Consider the following 19567-nt stretch of genomic DNA (forward strand, 5'->3'; position numbering starts at 1 on the left):
AAATTATGAAACATAAAGAGTTTCCATGTGGACATGACAAATTCTATTTAAGTTTCTTTAAAGCTTATTTTTTACTTTTTATGCGGGGCATTCTCAAATTAATATTTTGTATTGGCCTAAAATGCAGCTAATTAGTCCCTAATAAACGGCGCTAAAAATTCTTTACAGAATGTCCTTAATGCATTTTTTGTATGTGTGAAATTTCTAAAACCATTTTGTGTTATCGCACTACGGTCACACTTAGTCAAGTAACTCAAAAAAATACATCGCAGTTGTTACGTGAAAATTTTCAGACGATAATTACTAAGTATTTGTTGTGTTTTAAGAAATTTTTCTTTGCAAAAGTGTCTGGCAGTGATTGTACAAATGTTATAGGATAAACAGGTATGTTATCGAAGGATATTGTCCATTAAAAAGTGATTTCAAAATCATGCGAAAGAAACGCGTGTGCATGTGTTGGTAACTTAAACGTGGCTTTGCAAGAAAATATGTTAATTTGGCTTTTAAAAAAGGGAGTTCCGCGATGAGCTTAAATTTTTGTTTAACGTTACCAAAACCTGCAAGAAAATGTACAGCATGCACTTTGTTGGCTGTCTTTTGGCTGCCCACAAAATGCGAAAAATATGCCTCATGGCCGCCATATTGAATTTTCAAGGAATCTGTATAAGTGTGTGTGTATGAGTGGGTTTTTTTTGTTTGTGGACGCGAATGATTGTTTACCTCCGATATGGACTGTATAGCCGGATATCGGATGTTTTAATATAGCCATTTGAATTAATTGTCTAATGACCAAATCCAGTCTTCTTCTAGTCTTAAAATCGTTTTAATAAAGGTCAAATGGAGGAAAAGAGTGTTCTATACTAAATTTTTGTAGGAGGGATAGATTTTTTTTATCAAATTGACACATTTCTTGCCCTATTTTTTACACTTCAGCTAATTGTTCTTGATTATTTTCCGTTGCAGCCTGAACTTATCAACTGCGATTACTTGAAACCAAAAAACTTGATCAAAGACAGGATCAAGGTTAGGAAGTGTACTATGGATCAGCTATTTCAGAGCTACCGCGACGATGAGCGGAGAATTGGCGAGGAATACCTGTCCAGTCTACAGGACCTCAACTGCAACAGCAAGCCGCTCATCAACATGCTCACCATGCTCGCAGAGGAGAACATCAGCTACGCCCACATCATCGTAAAAGTGGTGGAATATTATATCAGCCAGGTTAACAAAACAAAAGCGTATTTACTTAACAACCAAGACACTCCAGCTCACACACAGCGAACAGAAGGTCGACACAAAAAGTGCTTCTCCATGTCGATATTGTGATAGAATGTGCAGTTTATTGTTTATGGTTGCCGTTTTTTGCAGGGAAACCCAACGATATTTCGCCCATATTTCAATGCTTTTTCTGCTTTCGTTGGCTTTCCTCTGCAAACAATCGGGCTCATGTGCTAGATACTTTCTATATCTTAATATTTATCATAATTTGGGTTTTAAGACTGACTGATTTTAATCCTCTACAAAAGGTAAGAAGTGTAACGTGTTCCTCGTTTCTTAATTCTTTCTACTTTGGATCCGTGAGATTAAAGATAAAGAATAACAAACAACCAAAAAAGAAATCTAAGAAATGGAAAATAAAAAGAGAAAATACTTAAACAATTGTCACCAAGTTGTCTTTTATTTTATACAAAAACACTGACTGCTTACGATCAATCAGAAAATTGATGTGCAGCGATTTTTGTATTACCGAAAAAAGCAAGTTTTGGTAACAGTAAAAACCTTGCGCTTATCTAAAATTTTAAGCCCCAAGTCTTAGAAGTAAACACATATGGGTGATTCCATATCAGATTTACAGTCGATATCGGGAAATTCGATGAGATATTTTTTTTCATGCTCTTTATCGAAAATAAATCGACACGTATTTTTTTATTTGGCTCAGAAAATTTTTTTGACAAAGTTATGATTTTTTGAATTTTTGATGAACTGCCCTTTTTTTGATGACAGTCGCGTTTTCCAGCCCCAATAACTCGAAAACCGTACGTCGCAGAAAAAAATGAATAGGAAGTAAAAATTTCATCCTTCCTTCTTCTTTGCAAAACTTTCGTGAAAAAATTTTTTAAACAATTTTTCACCACAAAAAGTTCAAATGTTTATAACAAATTCATTTTTCTCCAACTTGGACATTTTTGATTTTTTTTTTTTTCACAATAAATCTTTCAATTTCTTCTAATGAACATACTAAAATTTCAGAATGGGATCAAAATTAGTTTTTGAGTTATAGAATTTTAAAGATTATCATGCACGGTCCGCGCGTCAATTCACTTCGCGCGCGCATAGTAAGGGTCAATAAAATGAATTTTTAATGCTATTTAATTCTATAACTCAAAAACTAATTTTGATCCCATTCTGAAATTTTAGTATGTTCATCAGAAGAAATTGAAAGATTTATTGTGAAAAAAAAAAAAAAAATCAAAAATGTCCAAGTTGGAGAAAAATGAATTTGTTATAAACATTTGAACTTTTTGTGGTGAAAAATTGTTTAAAAAATTTTTTCACGAAAGTTTTGCAAAGAAGAAGGAAGGATGAAATTTTTACTTCCTATTCATTTTTTTCTGCGACGTACGGTTTTCGAGTTATTGGGGCTGGAAAACGCGACTGTCATCAAAAAAAGGGCAGTTCATCAAAAATTCAAAAAATCATAACTTTGTCAAAAAAATTTTCTGAGCAAAATAAAAAAATACGTGTCGATTTATTTTCGATAAAGAGCATGAAAAAAATATCTCATCGAATTTCCCGATATCGACTGTAAATCTGATATGGAATCACCCATATACTTTTTTTGGCACAATTTTATGGTTTTGTTTGTATGTACTTACACTTCGCTCAAAAAAAACAGCCTGCCTCTATACGGAACTGAAATAGCCACAATGATTCGGGACACCACAGGATTTATTGAGTTGATTCTTCACTTAGGACCAATACTTCGTAGAAATATTTCTTTGTTAGCCGTTAGCTTGAGTTCGTTGACACTGCATTGGAGATGACTTAAACTATCTTTGATCCCAGGACTGCTTAAAAATACGTCTTCGATGGATGATTGCTGGACCCGCTGTTGTGTTGTCTGTCTGCCTGTTGTCCATTCGGTTTAGTTCCCCAGTCTCTGCCCCTTTCTATCTGTCTGAGCCTCTGCTAGCGACGTTCTGTAGACACTTATTGTTCTTTATTTCTTACTTATTTTACAAAACTTTAAACAGGTGGCGCCCGAATTTAAATTGCCCATACTATATTTAATTGATTCGATAGTAAAGAATGTGAAAAGCAGCTACGTCCAGTTGTTTGGACAATGCATAGTCAACATATTCCTGCACGCATTTGAATCGGTAAGTGGTTATCAGCTCTTGTACGACGTTTTTCTCCATTAATGATTCCCTTAATGCCTACTTTGCAGGTTCAGCACTCGCAGTCGCAGGTGTTGGAGAAGGTGCGGGAGCGAATGTACGCTCTGCGACAGACCTGGAACGAGGTCTTTCCGCCCTCCAAGATGTACGCCCTGGACGTAAAGGTGAAGCGTCTAGATAACAACTGGCCCATCACCGCCAAACAGCCAACTAACAAAATCCATGTCAATCCGGCCATTCATGTTAACCCGGACTTTCTTAAAACGGTAAGATAAAGCTATAGATTCCCTTATCCCACAGATATGTTAACATATTTCTCTTGTAGGGTATGGTACCCGTAATGCCCGTTAATCCTGCACTGCCCAGCGACATGGAGGAGATACTCCAGGCCAAGACTCGCGAACTGCTCGAGCTCAAGAAGCGCAAACTCGAACTTGAGCTGGAGCAGACCAAAAAGCATTTAGAGGAGCAGGAGCGTCAGCTCAACCAGGCCACCGACGCAATGGCTGTGGCTCCAATGATCATGCCTGCCCCAACTGCAGCGGCCATTCGTCCGCCCACGATGGATCCTAGTCTGGCGATGCGTAATCAACGAGCTTCGGGACCGATGGCTAATGCTGTTCCCATAATGGCCAATATGCCAGTGGTACAGCAGGTAAGTTGTAAAGTCCCAAGTGAAGTTAATTAGCAATCTGAAACGGGTTCCTATGTTTGCAGCAGTTTGCCAACAAGCCAAAGGTTAATCCTGTCAATCCGGCGTTGCTAAATTCAGTTCGCCAACGAGATCCGCGACTAGCGCGCCAAATGCAGTCGCAGGTCTCGCTACCAGCAGCTCCGGCCCGCAATGATCCTCGCTTGGAGGCGAAATCGAACTCAACCTCACAGAAATCTAGTCGGTCGCGCAGCAAGTCGCCTGTGCGCAACAGCAGCAGTCGCTCGGGGAAAAGTGGAAGTTCTCACCACAGCAGCTCGTCGAGTCGCAAGCGTAGCGAGTCGAAGAGTTCCACTGCCTCCTCATCCTCATCGGGATCCGAGGTGCGGCACAAGAGCGGCAGCAGCAGCAGCTCCAATCACTCGCCAGTGAAGCGATCGGGCAAGCACTTGTCCAAGGAGCAATCGGATCGCTATGCCCGCAACGGTTCGCCCGCGGGATTGTCGAAGCGCAAGAGCAGTTCGCCAAGTAGCTCGCCCTCAAAATCCAAACGCAGTTCGTCCCATAAATCATCATCGGCTTCGTCGCGAGGGAAGTCATCTTCAGGACGGTCCCGGAGTCGATCTCCAGTGTTCATGGACGTTGATCTTCGTAGCGGAGGCCGCAGCAAGTCACCAGAGCCAAAGGCAGCAGCTCCATCATCATCGGCAACATCGTCAGCCGCAGCAGCATCTAAAGCACCAAATGATTTAGAGAAACGTAAGAAACAACTTTTAATTCTAATCTCACACTTGTTAGCCAACAACCAAGTCGTCTTTGACTCGAAACCTAGCCCTACAGATAGCTTACACGAAGATTCAGACACGATCACCCAAATTGGCGGCACTCTATGGCTTAGGCAGGTGGGAGGGCGGGTTTTTGGAACTGTGTGTGGTTGACTAGTGGAAAAGTTCTGCTCTGTTTGCAGCCCGAAGTCTGTGATAAGTAAAACTGTGATACTGATGTGACGTTCCCAACGATGGAATGTTCAACTTCATGCATATTGATTTAAATTTTGATTTTTTAAAAAACTAGATTGGATATAACTAAATTGTGTCTGCTGCTGGACGGACAGCAGCAACAAATCTGCTTTTGTCAGTATGCGACTGACCAAAATTATTCACAATTTCGTTAAAAAACAATTCCACCAACTGTTGGAATTGCTCCCTTCGTTGTGCTCTGGTCAATTTTATTGGGAAGGGGGAATTTGTTACGTTTTAAGGAAAGTAACCGTCAACCGTTTATTACATATTTTTGCCACATTTTTTTATAACTAATTAAGCGTGCTTTAAAAAATTCATACAAGTTTGAAAATTTTAAACCAAAGTGTAAATAAAATGTGTTTAAAAACCTTTTGCATTCCAAGTTGTTTTAATTAATGCAAAATGTAGCCAAGTGCCGCCATTGGTGTGATTTAGAGTTGATTTACGTTTTGTGAATGTCAATCCAGCAAGTACAACTAAATTGAAAGCGAACCAAAACTAAACCATAATAATTAAACTGTGAAGTATTTTTTGTACCTTAAACCGACTATTGATAAACATTGATTGATTAGATGAAGAGAAACTAAAATAAAATAAAGACTGCAGTTTTAATTTGTTGTTAACATCCATGTAAACCTAAAGTGACCAATCAAGGCTAATTTTAATTGCAAACCAATCCCTGGAAGCTCTATATCCAGAATAACTTTACTTTTATTTTAAGCGTACATTGTAGTTGGCTTTCATGTATAAACGAGCCAGCTGGTTGTATCCGTAAATGTATCCATATTATTTTGTATTTGTAGAACGGCACTTTTATTCCATCTCTGTTATTACCCTTTTAATAATAACTATTTTATTTGGTTTTTTATAGTCTAACATATATTTCGCATTGGTTCCCCAACGGAGCCCGTGGAATTCTTGAGTTATGATTTACGCATTAGTTCCTAAACATTTCTCTAGCCCGATTGTTGTGCCTGGTGTTTGTTGGCCATGTATCCCTTATGATTTGATTATGATTTTGCCACCTAGCCCCTGATTTCATTTGCTTAGCACTTCCTGCCTCACTTCTTCCTGGTTTCCTTGTTAATTTGCTTTTATCTGATTACCACCTCCTCTGCCGTAAGAAACAAATGTGTGCCCACAAGCAAAATCAATTTTCTAGCTACATTTCAAATACTTGAACCAGGCCCTCCTCCAGCTCCTCCAAGTCCGCCGATTATAGATGTGTCGTGCATGGACATTGACTTGAGGCGGCCAAAGACGCCGCCTCCCCCGACATTCGACTCACCGGAAGGCCTCGACAAGAAGGAAACAAATAGCGACAACATCAGCAGCACAATAATACTAGCTAGTGGCGCCTCCACCGCCTCTCCGTCAGCCGCGTCCACTTCCAAATTGCCCGCAAAAGTGTCGTTCAAAATACAAAAACAGTTTAATAAATTAGAAAAATCTACAGCGAATCTATCAACAGTATCAATGCTAAATCCCAACCCCACGACTTTAGTGCCAGCAGCGTCTCTAGTCAGGCAGCCGTCGCCGACTCCATCGACCTCGTCCGTCTCCTCGCAGGGTAATGTTTCGGATGCACTGCAGCAGTCGATCAACAAGTTGCTTCACGCTCAAGGCGTCTCCGGTGCCGCCGAGAAACGTCCTGCCGACGACCTTCCACCGGAGATCGACGGCGAAGAGCAGCCGCCGCAGCAGAAGCGCAGCAAGTCAACCAAACTAGACGCGTAAGTAATTCTCAGGAAAACCCTTTTCAATTTACATTGGTTATACATATCTTTTGCTTGCTTAGTCTCTTTGGCAGTGAGGATGTTGACCTGCGTCGCGAGATTCCAGCCGTAAAACCAGGAGTAATTGTTGTGGAGGACGACTCCATGGATAACTGCGACGTGATTAAGGTAGGATTATTATTTTAAACTTGAGGAACAATTTATTTTATTTTTCTTTGTTTTGTAGCCAACAAAGAAATCGACTTCTCCTCCCAAGAAGGCAACATTGGAGGAATTGCGTGCCAAGTTGGCAAACTCTGCTCGAATTCAAAATAAACAGGTCAAGTCTGGTAAGTAATTATAAAGAAATCAGCCATAATCATTGCAAATCACTTTCCACATCGATAATAACATTAAACATTTACCATCAGCTGACAAAGATCTGGCCGTTTCTAAACGCCTGAAGCAGTTGTCTGAGCTGAAGACCAATGACGACTCTCAGGAGGCCCACGATGAGAAGGTCCGCACGATTCTCAGCCAGGCTCAGGAGATGTACGAGAACCACAGCATGAACCAGGAGCAGTACAAAGACCTTGTTCAGAAAGTGGTCGCTATCAATGAGAACAGCAAGTTAAAGGATCCGCGGCGACGGGACGATGATCTTGACCTGGAGCGCAATGCGGCGAGGGACGCAGTGCTGCGCAAGCGCATTCCCAAGCTGAAGGGCAACGAAAATCATTCATCGGGCTCGCCGCGCAGCGATGGTTCGCCTCGGTACGAGGATCAGCTTGCCCCAGCACCAGAGAAACCCATAAATAAAAGGGACAAAACAAAGCGGGACATTAAGCGTCGCAAGCCGAGCAAATGGGGCGATCAAGTGGATCCGGCAGTGGCTCAACGAACTGCCTGGCAGATTGCCAACGCCAATAACAATAACAATAATAACAACAACAAGCGGGGCGGCATGCAGATGCCCGTCCAGCAGCCTGGATTCCGTGGCATGCCATGGCAACAACCGCCCGCAATGGTGATGTCCCAAACTGGAGTTCCTCCTCCACCGCAACCGCCCTCGATGATGGGCTTGCCGCCCGTCCCGCCTGTAACCATGACCAAGGCTATAAATTCGCTTGACAATCCAATGGCTGATGTGGTTCGTAGCATCACAATCGACGGAGGTTCGAAGGAGATTCGATTCTACAACCAGGTGGCCATCATCTTTATGGATGGCGATCAGCCGCATGAGATCGGTTTCCAGCAGGGTCAGCGCGTGGTCATGATCGACCACAACGACCCATTGCCGCTGAGCTTCAACGACGACTACAAGCCGTTCCAGTTGGATGGGCAGCTTCATCGGATCCGATTCGGTTTCCCATCCCGCGAACTCTACATCGACGATCACTGGTACGAGATCTACTTTGGCGGTCCGCCTGTTTCCCTGCCCATTGGAAACAAACTACATGTCATCAAGGCAGAGGGTCCGCCGCCCAACGTGGACATCGGTCGAGTGCGACGTGACCTGGTGGTGGGCAAGATCAATATGATTGTGGACGCGCATACTATTGTGCCACTCTTCCTGGACGCCAGACAGCAGACCTTCCAGCTGGGCGCGGAGCAGCATTCGCTGCAGTTCGTGGACAGTTTCCAATACGCTCTGTTGGACGGGCAGCTGCAGAAGGTCGAATACGGTGGCCTGCCGAAGGGAATGCAATTGAATGGCGGTCGCAACTGCTTCATTCGTTTTGGTACACTGCCCAAAGGGGTTGTGGCCGGCAAGACGCATGTAGCGGATATGGTGTACATTAAGACTGAGGCTCCAGCAGAGCCACCGAAACCGCCTCCCATGATTGTGAAGCCACCGCCCGTGCTGGAGCAACCAAAAGTGGCTGCCGCTGCTCCTCTAGCTCCGCTTTCCCTGCCAGCAGCCGCCGCTGCTCTAGAGAGCTTAAACATCAACGATCTGTTCCAGAAGCTCGTTTCGTCCGGAATAATTGGTGCAGCAGCTGCTGTGCCAGCTGTGCCCGCTGCAGAGGCTCCAGCGACCAAGGAACCAACAACCACTGCCAACGAAGCCTCAACCGCAGCTGCAGGTGCCACGGCAGCAACTCCTGCTCCAGCTGGTCCACCAATAGAACCCATCAAGCGCATCGATCTTCAAAAACCGGAAACCATCAAAACCCGCCAGGCGGCAGTGGTGGCCACTCTTTACCTGGGAATGCAGTGCAGCAGCTGTGGAGTGCGGTTCCCGCCAGAGCAAACCATAAAGTACAGCCAACATTTGGATTGGCACTTCCGCCAGAACCGAAGAGAGCGGGACTCCACCAGGAAAGCCACCTCTCGCAAGTGGTATTACGATCTCAACGACTGGCGGCAGTATGAGGAGATCGAGGACGTGGAGGAGCGCGAGAAGAACTTCTTAGAGACCCAGGGACAGCCTGGCGGCATTGAGGCGCTTGATGAGATCTCTCAGCAGCGGTCGTTGGACTCACCGGTGCCCACTTGCGCCGCCGGGACGGATGACGTGGATCACTGCTGCGACATGTGCCACGAAAAGTTCGAGCAGTTCTACAACGAAGAGCTCGAGGAGTGGCATCTGCGCAGCGCCATCCGAGTCGAGGACAAGATCTACCATCCGTTGTGCTACGAGGACTACAAGGCCTCGTTAAATCCTCAGGTGCAAATGAAATCCGACAGCGATGTGGACATGAACAACACCGATGATAATGCCATGGACACACTGATTAAAGTGGAGGATGACGATGATGATGGTAAGTTTCAAGATGGTCTTAAGAATTGCTATCAACATCTTTTAATTTAACTTTTTCTTTAGGTGCCGCTAAACCAACGCAAACTGTTTTTGAAGAAGATGACGACGATGTCATCGTGCTGCCCAACGAAGAGCCCAGTGTCACGGAAATCGTCGACGACGATGACGAGGACGAGTATGTTCCCGGCAATGTGACTCGGGCGGACATGGGTAATGAGTCGCAGGAAAAGACAGAGTCCAATTCCGAGCCGAAAGAACCGGAGAAGGATAAGGAGCAGGCTACTAGTGGAGAGCCGCAAAGCGAGTCGGCCAACGAGTCGGATGTGGAGATCCAAGAGCCAAACATTCCGTTCACCGATCTTGACACCTACGTGGAAAAGGAGATGGATGAGGCCACCAGAACGGCGCTGCTCAACGTGAAAATTAAGGAAGAGCCAAAAGACGATTACGAGGAGGACGAGGACGATGGCTTCGAAGACGTGGGCACGGTGGTGTCACTGCTGCCGCTGCCCGAGGACGAGATCTCCATCCACAGTAGCGGTAAGTGTTTAACCAACTTATTTTCCCCAGTAACTGAACAAGTTGCTCAATCGTCTGGCATCCTGACAGAAACGCAAACGCACACCATCGCCTCGTCGGCGTCGCCGGCCACCATTGAGCGGCCCGCATCGGTGACCTCGCTCTCCCTGCCCGCCAACGAGGCGGAGGAGGTTGAGCAGCAGGCGGATACGGTCGCCGACACGGATGCGGAACTGAACGGAGAGAAGCAGGAGTCCACGCACAACCTGAGCGCAGTGGGTCCGGCGTTACCTTTGGCTAGCATAGTTAATAAAATAAAGATAAATATCACTAAGAATACGAGTAGTAATAGTCATAATAGTGCCTCCAACGCCACGACGACGGACTCGCAAGTCTCGGCCATCAGCGTCATCGGTGGATCAGGAGGAGCTGTCGGTGTCGGCGCATCCGGAGCCGGGGAGTCCGCGCAGCAGGTGAACGCCATTCAAACCATTTCCACCATTCCAGTGCTTTGCGGCGGCAACACGTTCGTGCCGAAGATTGCAACCAGCACGTCTTCCTCCAACGTAATCAGCTCGATCTCGGTGATTGGCAGCAGTTACGGCGGAAGTAGCGGCAGCAGCAGCAACGGCAGCCGGAGCACCGGTTCCAGCGCAGCTTCCACTGCATCTGCCTCGCTTCCGGCGGAGTCGGCAAGCCGGAAATCGCCAACGCCGCCGCCCGCTGCCCCAGAACCGGATCCGGAACCCGTCGTTGAGTTGAAGCCCGCGCTACGGAACGCGACGTTGAAGCGGACGAAGAAGGTGCAGAACGGCATCGAAACCTCGGGACTGTGCTCGATCATGTAAACCGCAGGGCTCGGCGACCAAGCGATATTCCTATTTAATTCTTTTCTACGATTACTTTTACACGTTACTTAGTTTTAGATAGCCCGCGAGATTTTCTTCGCCGGAGAGCGACGACTCGTGATCCGTAGGCACCCAGATACTTTCTCGATCCGGAGCTTACACTCGTATACATAATTTATTACCGAAAACAAATAAAACTGGCAAAATTTAATAAAAACAACTTACAGAATAAAACAGAGTATACATAATTTGTGATAACTTGAAAACACTAGCAAACAGATCAGATTTCTTTGACCATTAACATCATGCCGAACAATTTGTAATATTGCGTATTTTTATGGCGACTTGAAAAAAATAAAAAAAAATGAATTGTACAGCAAACATTTAATCTATTTCTTTTTTATGAGATTTAGTTATTTATGGCTTATATTTGACAAAACTATCAAATGCATAATAAAGATATATATTCAAGCAAAAACCTAATTTTTTTGTTATGGGAAAAGATTTTTTTAAATAAACTTGTTATGGTTAAAGGCTAAAGAGAAACCTACCAAAAAGTTTTTGATCATTGATACTTAGTAGATTAGCGCCCACTTTAATTCCTTTCGATTCAGAGTTCCATGGCAATCAGTTCTTTAATATGGTGTTTTGTAACAGTCAGCTTTTTTATGCACTATATTTTGTTTATATGAAATAAATAAGATATAGATATTTTAATGAAACAAATTAAATCTTTTTGTGCATTTAATTGGATATTTAAATAATATATAAGATGCAAGTCTAAAGTGCTGTGTTTTTTAATGTTTTAAAAGAGAAAACCATCGATGGTAATCGATACTACCGAACAAACATCGATATTAGTTCACGATTTGCTATTATATGCACGTGGGGCCAAAGAATTTAAATGAAGTTGTTTTTATAAGAAACTTTAAATTAAAATAGCAGGACTAAAATTCCAACATGTCGTCTTCCTTTTTTCTCAAGCCAGGCGCAAAAGGCACCAAAAAGCGCAAAGTAAGTGCTTAAATCACGAAGTAAAAAGAAGCACCTGTAACGCTCTCTATAGAATCCCACAGCAACAACAAAAGGAAAGCCCGTAAAAAAAGGCGGAAAAGTTGGAAAGTCTGCGCCCTCAGGCGGCGGACCAGTTCCGAAGAAGCAGCGCAGACCGAAGGAGGAGGACGAGGAAATAGCCAGTGACGACGACGAGTATAACAGCGATGTGGGCGGCGATCAAGGCAACACATTGGCCTTTTCCTCCGACGAGGGCGAGGAGGAGACTCCGCAGGATAAGCGCCTGCGTTTGGCCAAGCAGTACTTATCGGAGATCGAGCGTCAGGAGGCGGATCGCGCCGAAGATCGCGAGTTGGCCCAAAACGTTGAACAGCGCCTGCAAACCGAGTACTTGGACAGCGTGGGCAAACTGCGCCGGAATATCGCTGGTAGCCTTAAATCCTGCGAATCTTCCCGTATCCTTAAGCACAAGATCCACCACACGCCCATCTGTGCACTGGCACTCAGCCCGGACGGCAAATACCTCTACACGGGAGCAAAATCGCAATTTCTCCTTAAATGGTGCACGGAAACGGGGAAAGTGCTGGAGAAATCTGATGTCCTGTCGCATCGTGAGGAGCCCGAAACGGGGAAGAAAAGGCGCTCCCACGTCGTTACCATCTGTCTGTCCTCGGATATGAAGTTCCTAGCCTTGGGGGAGGGTGGTCCCCACATCCAAATCTGGTGCCCGCAGACGATGAAGCATATCAAAACATTGAAAGGGCACAGGGACAGTGTGGCCGGTTTGGTCTTCCGCAAAGGAACACATGACTTGTACTCGGCGGCAAAAGATAGATCGGTGAAAATCTGGTCGCTGGATGAGATGGCCTACGTAGAGAGTTTGTAAGTGGGGAAACCTTGTAAGCTTGCACTACCTAATTGCTTTCCCTCTCCAGATTCGGTCACCAAACGGGAGTGACCAGCATAGACGCCCTCAGTCGAGAACGGGCCATTACCGCTGGCGGTTCCGATTGTTCTCTGCGCATCTGGAAAATTACGGAGGAGTCCCAATTAATCTACAACGGACATAAAGACAGCATCGAGTGCGTGAAGTACATTAACGATGAGCACTTTGTCTCTGGTGGAATGGACGGGTATTTAGAAGCCATTGAAGAAATAAGAGAATATTTAATTATTGTGTGTATGTTCGTAGGGCAATAAGTTTGTGGAGCGCCCTGAAGAAGAAGCCAGTTTGCACGACGCCATTGGCACATGGAGTGGGGGATAATAGCGTGGCCAACTGGATAACAGCCATTGCTGTGGTGGTCAACACGGATTTAGTTGCAACAGGTAGGGATATGTTTAATTTCTTTTTAAAAAATACTAACTTATTTGATTTACTTTAGGATCTTTTGATGGTTTTGTCCGCCTCTGGCAGACAAATCCTAACGCGCGCAAGATGCAACTCATCGAGAGCATACCCATCGCTGGTTTCATCAACGGATTAGCCTTCAACGCCGATGGCACCAAGCTGTTTGTGGCCACCGGCCAGGAGCACCGCCTGGGTCGCTGGTGGCGACTCAAGGAGGCCAAGAACCACATAGTTGTAGTCGACGTTAAATTACAGAGCGCGGCCAGCAGTTAGGTTATCTTTTAGGCTTAAGTAAAGTTGTATAGTTGTTTTAACATGATGCGTCGTGAAAAAATATACACAATTAAATAAGACATTGTGTGCCTGAAAGTTTAAATTTGAATACTTTTTTTTAACGGGAATAATTAATTTGATATTTCAGAATAAATACATTTTGGGACTTATCTATTTGAACAGCAATGCTTTTAACGATATATTGCACTATCAAAAATACTTTTTTTTTCTAGAATACCCCTATTATATGAGATTTGAAGTATTTTTTAGACGAGTTATGGTCACCCTGCTGCTATTACAAAACGACCAGATGAAATGCAGCCGAAACTAAAAGCCGGTGGGGGATTATTTTCCTTTTTTAAGACTGAAAAAGGCCGGAAACTGGTCTTCTATGCGGCGGGAGCTACCACAGTTGGACTCTTTGTGGGAAACTTCCTGCCGCATACCTTTGGCCTAAAGTATTACCGGGAATTTGTGCAATGCTATCAGTAAGTGAGAATTTGGCCATGCTGGGAAACCATTAAATTTTTCTTCCATTGCAGAAACGGCATCGAGCGCCCTGTATCGGAGGCAGTGCAGCAGCGCCTAGAAAAGGCACTGGACCAGTTGGGTCTGGAGCCCTTTGAGCGCAAGTTTGTGCGGCCCTTTACTGTCTTTGGATTCGATCTCTTCCAGGCGGGTACCACCAAATTACGATTCGGAGGCGCCCTTGGCATACCCGTGAACTATGCCTATGCCAGTCCGGAGGAGATCAAACGGGCCGACATCCGCTTCAGGGATCAGCAGATCAACTGGAGTTCTCCCAGCGGAAAGCTCCTGGAGGAGGCGATCGTCTTGAACGAGGATGAACAAATCTTCGGTCTGAGCAAAGCTGTGCTGCAGCTTCAAACTCATCGGGTGCTCCTAAACTCAATATTTCCCAGCGTGAGCTTCCTGATGGTTTACACCATGGGTCACTACCTGAACCTCCGACTCGACCTGTTTGCCCGCCATGGAAGCGTAAGTTAGCTGGAATTCGAAAAATCTATCTATCTAACTTATTCCATTTAATAATCGCTTAGGTACGATTCGTCTTGTACAGTATCCTGGGACTCTTTGGCATAGGACTCTGGTCTTTTATGAAGGATTACAATCAAGTGAGCACGGACGCAGAGATTGACAAGCGGCTGGCCAGCATGGGTCCCGATTTCGTGGCTGCCGGAGCCAGCTACTACGATAAGCATTTAAAGAAGAACATCGCGCTTAGGGATCTGATTGGAGATGATACTTACACCGCCCTGGGCAACGAGAACTACATGCTCCGCCAGAAATCCATGCCGCTTACAGCTCGAAAATCCTTTTTCCTGGAGAAGCTGAATGAATTAAAGAAAGCGCAAGAGGCAGAGACCCAGTAAAGAGTTAAGTTGTTAAGTTTTTATTGCAAATTGAAAAAAAAAACGTTTCCAATTATTATACAAATATCTTTTTGGTGTAGCCTATAACGAAGGGACAGTTGTCCTTAACCTAACAAATTTCGATTGGATTGGTTTCCAAGAAGTCTCGTAAATTGACTAGCATAATTTCTAACGCTGGAAGTTTCGCATGGAACGCTAAGATTGCAAGAAGTTGATTATTCTTAAAAGGTTTCCTCGCCCACAACATCGCTTATGGTGGCCACCAGGCGCCGGGCATGTTCCACTGCACATGTGGCTGTCACCAGTCCCAAGTGAATGCAGTACAACTCGTAAACGCGCACTTTTGCCGGCGACAGTTTGGGAAAGCACAATTCAACCAGATCGTGGTAGTAGTCCATGGTTAGAGCGCCCGGTTCTGTTGGAGATTTCGAGCCGTTGCCACTCGCTGCTCCTGTGGCCAAAAAGTGCTGCTGCAAGTCCAGAACGGAGTTTAGTGTGCCACCCGACAAATCCTCGAACCAAAGGAAGTAGGAGTAGTGAAACGCCTTGTCTTTCCACATCACCGTAGTCTGGCCCTTCTTTAGATAGCTCCTAGCAATCTCCACCATGCTCCAGAGCTTTGTCTTGGGCACCAACTGGTTTGGTCGTAAATCCGGTGCCAGCATTTGTCCGCTGCTGCGGTTTACATACATGAAGTGCACCAGCCCGGGAAAGTCCTCCAAGTAGGCATCGATGGATATATTGCGAGTAGCCTTAACGGCCAGAAATTCGGCAAACTCAAGCAGCTTGGCCTCCACATTGGCCGCAGTGTCAGAGAGTTGGTCCAGTTCATGGACACTAGAGCTGTCGCAGCATGCCAGCGTGAAAATCTGCTTAAGTTCTTCTCCAAACGAGGGCAGATTTGACTCAATCCTTACCAGAAGTTCCCGCTCGAAGTTCTTGAAATACTCCGTGTACATTTTCTTTAGATTTTCCCATTTAGCGGCGAACTTCTTTGTGCAGTTCTCCAGGTCATCCGTTTCTGAACGCTGTTTTATGTATTTCTTTAAAGCAATCAGGGCTTGAACTATGAAGGTTTCAAGATTTTCGTAGGCCGGCTTAAGGGTATCCGAATCGCCTTGATGCTGCACGGCTACAATCTTCTGCAGCACATAGAAGGAGTCGTAGATGCAGCTGGTCAGTGGCATGTGGGCGTACTCTATGACCTGCAGAAGCACCTGGTTGCCGTGTAGGCGAGAGATGTGAACGATGCTTGGAACGCAACCAGAGTTCACGTCGTACGAGACGCCTTGGAGGAATACAGCCACTGCCCGCTGGGCCGGGGACTTGGGTGCCTCGAGGGAACGCGACATTAAGCTGAGGAAGAGCAGGTCGGCGGCGGCGAGTGGCAAAGCTTGTCTGGTGCTGTTAACGGCCACCAGCTTATGGGAGACCAGCAACATGGTGTGGGCACGGGGCAAGCCCAGCTGTCTCAGGTGCTCCAGCGTGGCGTCCAATGTAAGATGCACAGTCCTCTTTAGCTCCATGTTGATCAGCAGCTTGGGCATGGCTTCCAGCAGGTATGTCTGGTCTTCCTGCCACAGAAGCGTCTCGTAGCAGTCAAGGCACTGCGTCAGCAGCTCCTGTTGCATTGCCCCCGCCTGGGAGGCAAATAAGTTTGCACCGTAACAATAGCGGCTTAGAGCAATGGCCACGCCCACCTGTCGCCCCAGCAGATCTACGGGAATTTGTCCGATCTTGAGAAAGGTGAATCCCAGAAGCTCGCCGAACACCAAATTAAAACCCTGCTCGCATTGTAGGCTAGAGTAAGCATTGTCGAACTGACACTGCATTATTCGCTGGGATCCGATAATGGGGCTGAAAATTTGAAGCAGGATGTTGCTGTCCAATGCGCCTCCGGATCGGAGTAATCCCTGCGTTCTGGCCACATTTGAGATCTTTTGGGTTAACGGCTCGTTTAGTTTTTGATACACAACGTCGTTGGCACTGTTAAACACAATCAATCCGTTCATTTTCTTATCAGCATCAATTAAGTGCCAAAACACAATACACAAAACTTTCACCAGCTTACGCTTTGATAAGGAATATGACGTTTACTTCTGGCGTTGCACAGTACTAACTCTTTTTCAGTATTTTATTTGTGTGTAGTATTTTTTATTAATATCCTAATCTTTATAAGAAAATAATTTATATTTAAGCCCCTGAGACTTAAATTTATTATGAATTTCAAAGTTATTTTTAAGTTTATTTGTATTGGTTTTCGAACATTTTTGTAGGTCAAATCAAATTATTATTATATTTCACAACACAGCTAACAGCTGACTGTATGTTTTGCTCTTCTTCTTGCGACATGCGCCTTTGTTATCAGAACTCGGAAAGACAGTGATTTATCTACTGATTTAGCACTTCAATAGCAATGGGACGACTTATTTTAGAGCACACGCTGCAGGGGCACAAAGGACGCATCTGGGGGGTGGCCTGGCACCCCAAGGGCAACGTGTTCGCCTCCTGCGGGGAGGACAAGGCGATCCGTATTTGGTCACTTACCGGAAACACTTGGAGCACAAAGACCATTTTATCCGATGGCCACAAGCGCACCATCCGCGAGATCCGGTGGTCCCCGTGTGGCCAGTACTTGGCCTCGGCCAGCTTCGATGCCACCACAGCCATCTGGTCGAAATCTTCAGGAGAATTCGAGTGCAACGCCACTTTGGAGGGTCACGAAAACGAGGTAAAGAGCGTTAGCTGGTCACGATCCGGTGGATTGTTGGCCACCTGTTCACGAGACAAGTCCGTGTGGATCTGGGAGGTGGCCGGAGACGATGAGTATGAGTGCGCCGCAGTTCTAAATCCACACACACAGGACGTTAAGCGGGTGGTGTGGCACCCCACCAAGGAGATTCTGGCTTCCGCCTCGTACGATAACACCATCAAAATGTTTGAAGAATCTACTGTGGATAACGACTGGGACTGCACGGCAACGCTGTCTTCCCACACGAGCACGGTTTGGAGCATTGACTTTGATGCGGACGGTGAGCGCTTGGTCTCCTGCAGCGATGATACCACGATAAAGATCTGGCGGGCATATCATCCGGGCAATTCTGCCGGAGTGGCCACCCCCGAAAAACAGACCGTCTGGAAGTGCGTATGCACTCTGTCTGGTCAGCATTCGCGGGCCGTGTACGACGTATCCTGGTGCAAGCTGACGGGTCTGATAGCCAGCGCCTGTGGTGACGATGGAATCCGCATCTTTAAGGAGACGGACGATTCCAAACCAGACGAACCAACGTTTGAGCAGCTCACAGCTGAGGAAGGTGCCCACGAGCAGGATGTTAATTCGGTGGAGTGGAATCCAGTGGTAGCTGGGCAACTTATTTCCTGCAGCGACGATGGTACCATAAAGATTTGGAAAGTCAACGAGTAGCAGGCCGAATTATGTGTTTTATGTTTAAGTGGTTAAACTATAATGAAACTTTATTTTTTGTACATTTTCTGCCTAATCGAAAATTAAAGTATTCATGAGGATGAGGAGGATAACTCTTAGTTTTTGGTGCTACTTGCTGAGGAAGGGCTCTTGCAGGGTTTTGTACAACTTTTTGGCCTTGCGAGGACCCAAGCCCATCACCTGGGAGAGTCGCTCTTCGCTGGCGGTGATTAGGTTGCCTAAATTGCCAAATGTTTGCAACAGGGTGACGGCATCTGTTTTGTTCACTGGCTTGATGTTGGTAAGAGCAGCCACCAGCTGAAAGCATTTGAGGTGTTCTCTGATTATGCCAAAAGCGGGAATTTCATCACTAGCATTACCTTTTGATGTGGGTTAGATTCCACTCGCTCCATGATCAAATCCGGCGGGCGCTTCTCAAACTGTTTGTAGGTCTCAATGATTTTTCCGGCCTCCTCGGCATTCCAGGCCAGCATCATGGTTAAATCGGCCAGTAGTGAGATCCGGGTCAAGCTCTTAAGGGCATTGTGTGGCTCCGGTGTGTCTACTTGCACCAGAAGCACCCGTAGCTCATACATCTTGCCAAGAGTCTTCAGCCGCTGGCATATGTAGTCCGGATTGAGATTGTAGTACTTCAGGGATAAATAGAGGACGCAGGATGTTCGACCCACAACATAATCTGGCACGATGTCATCGCGGAACTCTAAGGGAACATTGAGAATGGACTTCAGGATGGGGTTCCCGCGCTGTTTGCTGTGGACAAGTACGCTGTGCGGATTGGAAGGCGCTTTGGCGGGTGTGGGACAACTGGCAGCGCTGCTGCTTGGAGTCTCCACTGGCACAGTTTGCGGAGCTTCAACCTTGGCTTGCTTGGCTGCTGAGGGCATTTCCATCGAGCCGAGAACATCGTTGAAGGAATCGTCGTCAAACTCATCCATTTCTGTACTTTAACTTTTAAAGGAAGCTCGTTGCAAAGCAAGAACCTAGTGACGAGCGCACTTGTAACAGTAAAGTATGATATGTTTTTTAGCCCAATTTCTAATCCTACACCACATAACATTATAACTTATAAAGTTTAATATTTAACGTAAAATTACAATCTCATAACATTTTTAGGTGTTTCATAATTCATTAATAATTTTGTAAGCAGACTAATTCGTCACTAAGTGGACGAA

General features: G+C 45.6%; 6 protein-coding genes across 11 annotated transcripts; 4 read left to right on the plus strand and 2 right to left on the minus strand.

Annotated features, from left to right (window-relative positions):
- The first annotated feature begins 226 nt into the window (after positions 1-226).
- On the plus strand, positions 227-11396 carry LOC108086669 (pre-mRNA cleavage complex 2 protein Pcf11). 6 transcript variants are annotated; one of them, XM_017183650.2, is made up of 12 exons: positions 227-384; positions 964-1221; positions 3255-3380; positions 3449-3664; positions 3724-4053; positions 4116-4809; positions 6235-6805; positions 6871-6976; positions 7035-7137; positions 7219-9552; positions 9615-10091; positions 10161-11396. In XM_017183650.2, exons 2-12 carry the CDS (start codon positions 1039-1041, stop codon positions 10916-10918), a joined length of 5898 nt encoding a protein of 1965 aa, XP_017039139.1. In that variant the 5' UTR covers positions 227-384; positions 964-1038; the 3' UTR covers positions 10919-11396. The 6 variants fall into 6 exon arrangements, with proteins under 6 accessions (XP_017039139.1, XP_017039142.1, XP_017039143.1 ...); XM_017183653.2 differs by having other exon boundaries at positions 6259-6805; XM_017183654.2 differs by having other exon boundaries at positions 6529-6805.
- Positions 11397-11790: 394 nt separating this feature from the next.
- Positions 11791-13659, plus strand: LOC108086770 (U3 small nucleolar RNA-interacting protein 2). The gene is made up of 5 exons (XM_017183816.2): positions 11791-11932; positions 11985-12814; positions 12868-13065; positions 13125-13261; positions 13318-13659. Exons 1-5 carry the CDS (start codon positions 11879-11881, stop codon positions 13554-13556), a joined length of 1458 nt encoding a protein of 485 aa, XP_017039305.1. The 5' UTR covers positions 11791-11878; the 3' UTR covers positions 13557-13659.
- Positions 13660-13843: 184 nt separating this feature from the next.
- On the plus strand, positions 13844-15008 carry LOC108086754 (transmembrane protein 177). Its single transcript, XM_017183793.2, has 3 exons — positions 13844-14044; positions 14099-14555; positions 14618-15008. The coding sequence occupies exons 1-3, from the start codon at positions 13872-13874 to the stop codon at positions 14948-14950; spliced, it is 963 nt and encodes a 320-aa protein (XP_017039282.1). The 5' UTR covers positions 13844-13871; the 3' UTR covers positions 14951-15008.
- Positions 14955-17026, minus strand: LOC108086753. Its single transcript, XM_017183792.1, has one exon. The coding sequence runs from the start codon at positions 16960-16962 to the stop codon at positions 15172-15174; it is 1791 nt and encodes a 596-aa protein (XP_017039281.1). The 5' UTR covers positions 16963-17026; the 3' UTR covers positions 14955-15171.
- A 249-nt stretch (positions 17027-17275) lies between these two features.
- LOC108086761 (probable cytosolic iron-sulfur protein assembly protein Ciao1) lies at positions 17276-18487 on the plus strand. Its single transcript, XM_017183800.2, has one exon. The coding sequence runs from the start codon at positions 17367-17369 to the stop codon at positions 18372-18374; it is 1008 nt and encodes a 335-aa protein (XP_017039289.1). The 5' UTR covers positions 17276-17366; the 3' UTR covers positions 18375-18487.
- On the minus strand, positions 18407-19385 carry LOC108086763 (DNA excision repair protein ERCC-1). Its single transcript, XM_017183801.2, has 2 exons — positions 18755-19385; positions 18407-18692 (listed from the first exon to the last, which is right to left on the minus strand). The coding sequence occupies exons 1-2, from the start codon at positions 19328-19330 to the stop codon at positions 18504-18506; spliced, it is 765 nt and encodes a 254-aa protein (XP_017039290.1). The 5' UTR covers positions 19331-19385; the 3' UTR covers positions 18407-18503.
- Between the last annotated feature and the right edge of the window lie 182 nt (positions 19386-19567).

The sequence above is a fragment of the Drosophila ficusphila genome, unplaced genomic scaffold, assembly GCF_018152265.1.
Source record: "Drosophila ficusphila isolate 14025-0441.05 unplaced genomic scaffold, ASM1815226v1 contig_414, whole genome shotgun sequence".
NCBI classification, from domain to species: Eukaryota; Metazoa; Arthropoda; class Insecta; order Diptera; family Drosophilidae; genus Drosophila; species Drosophila ficusphila.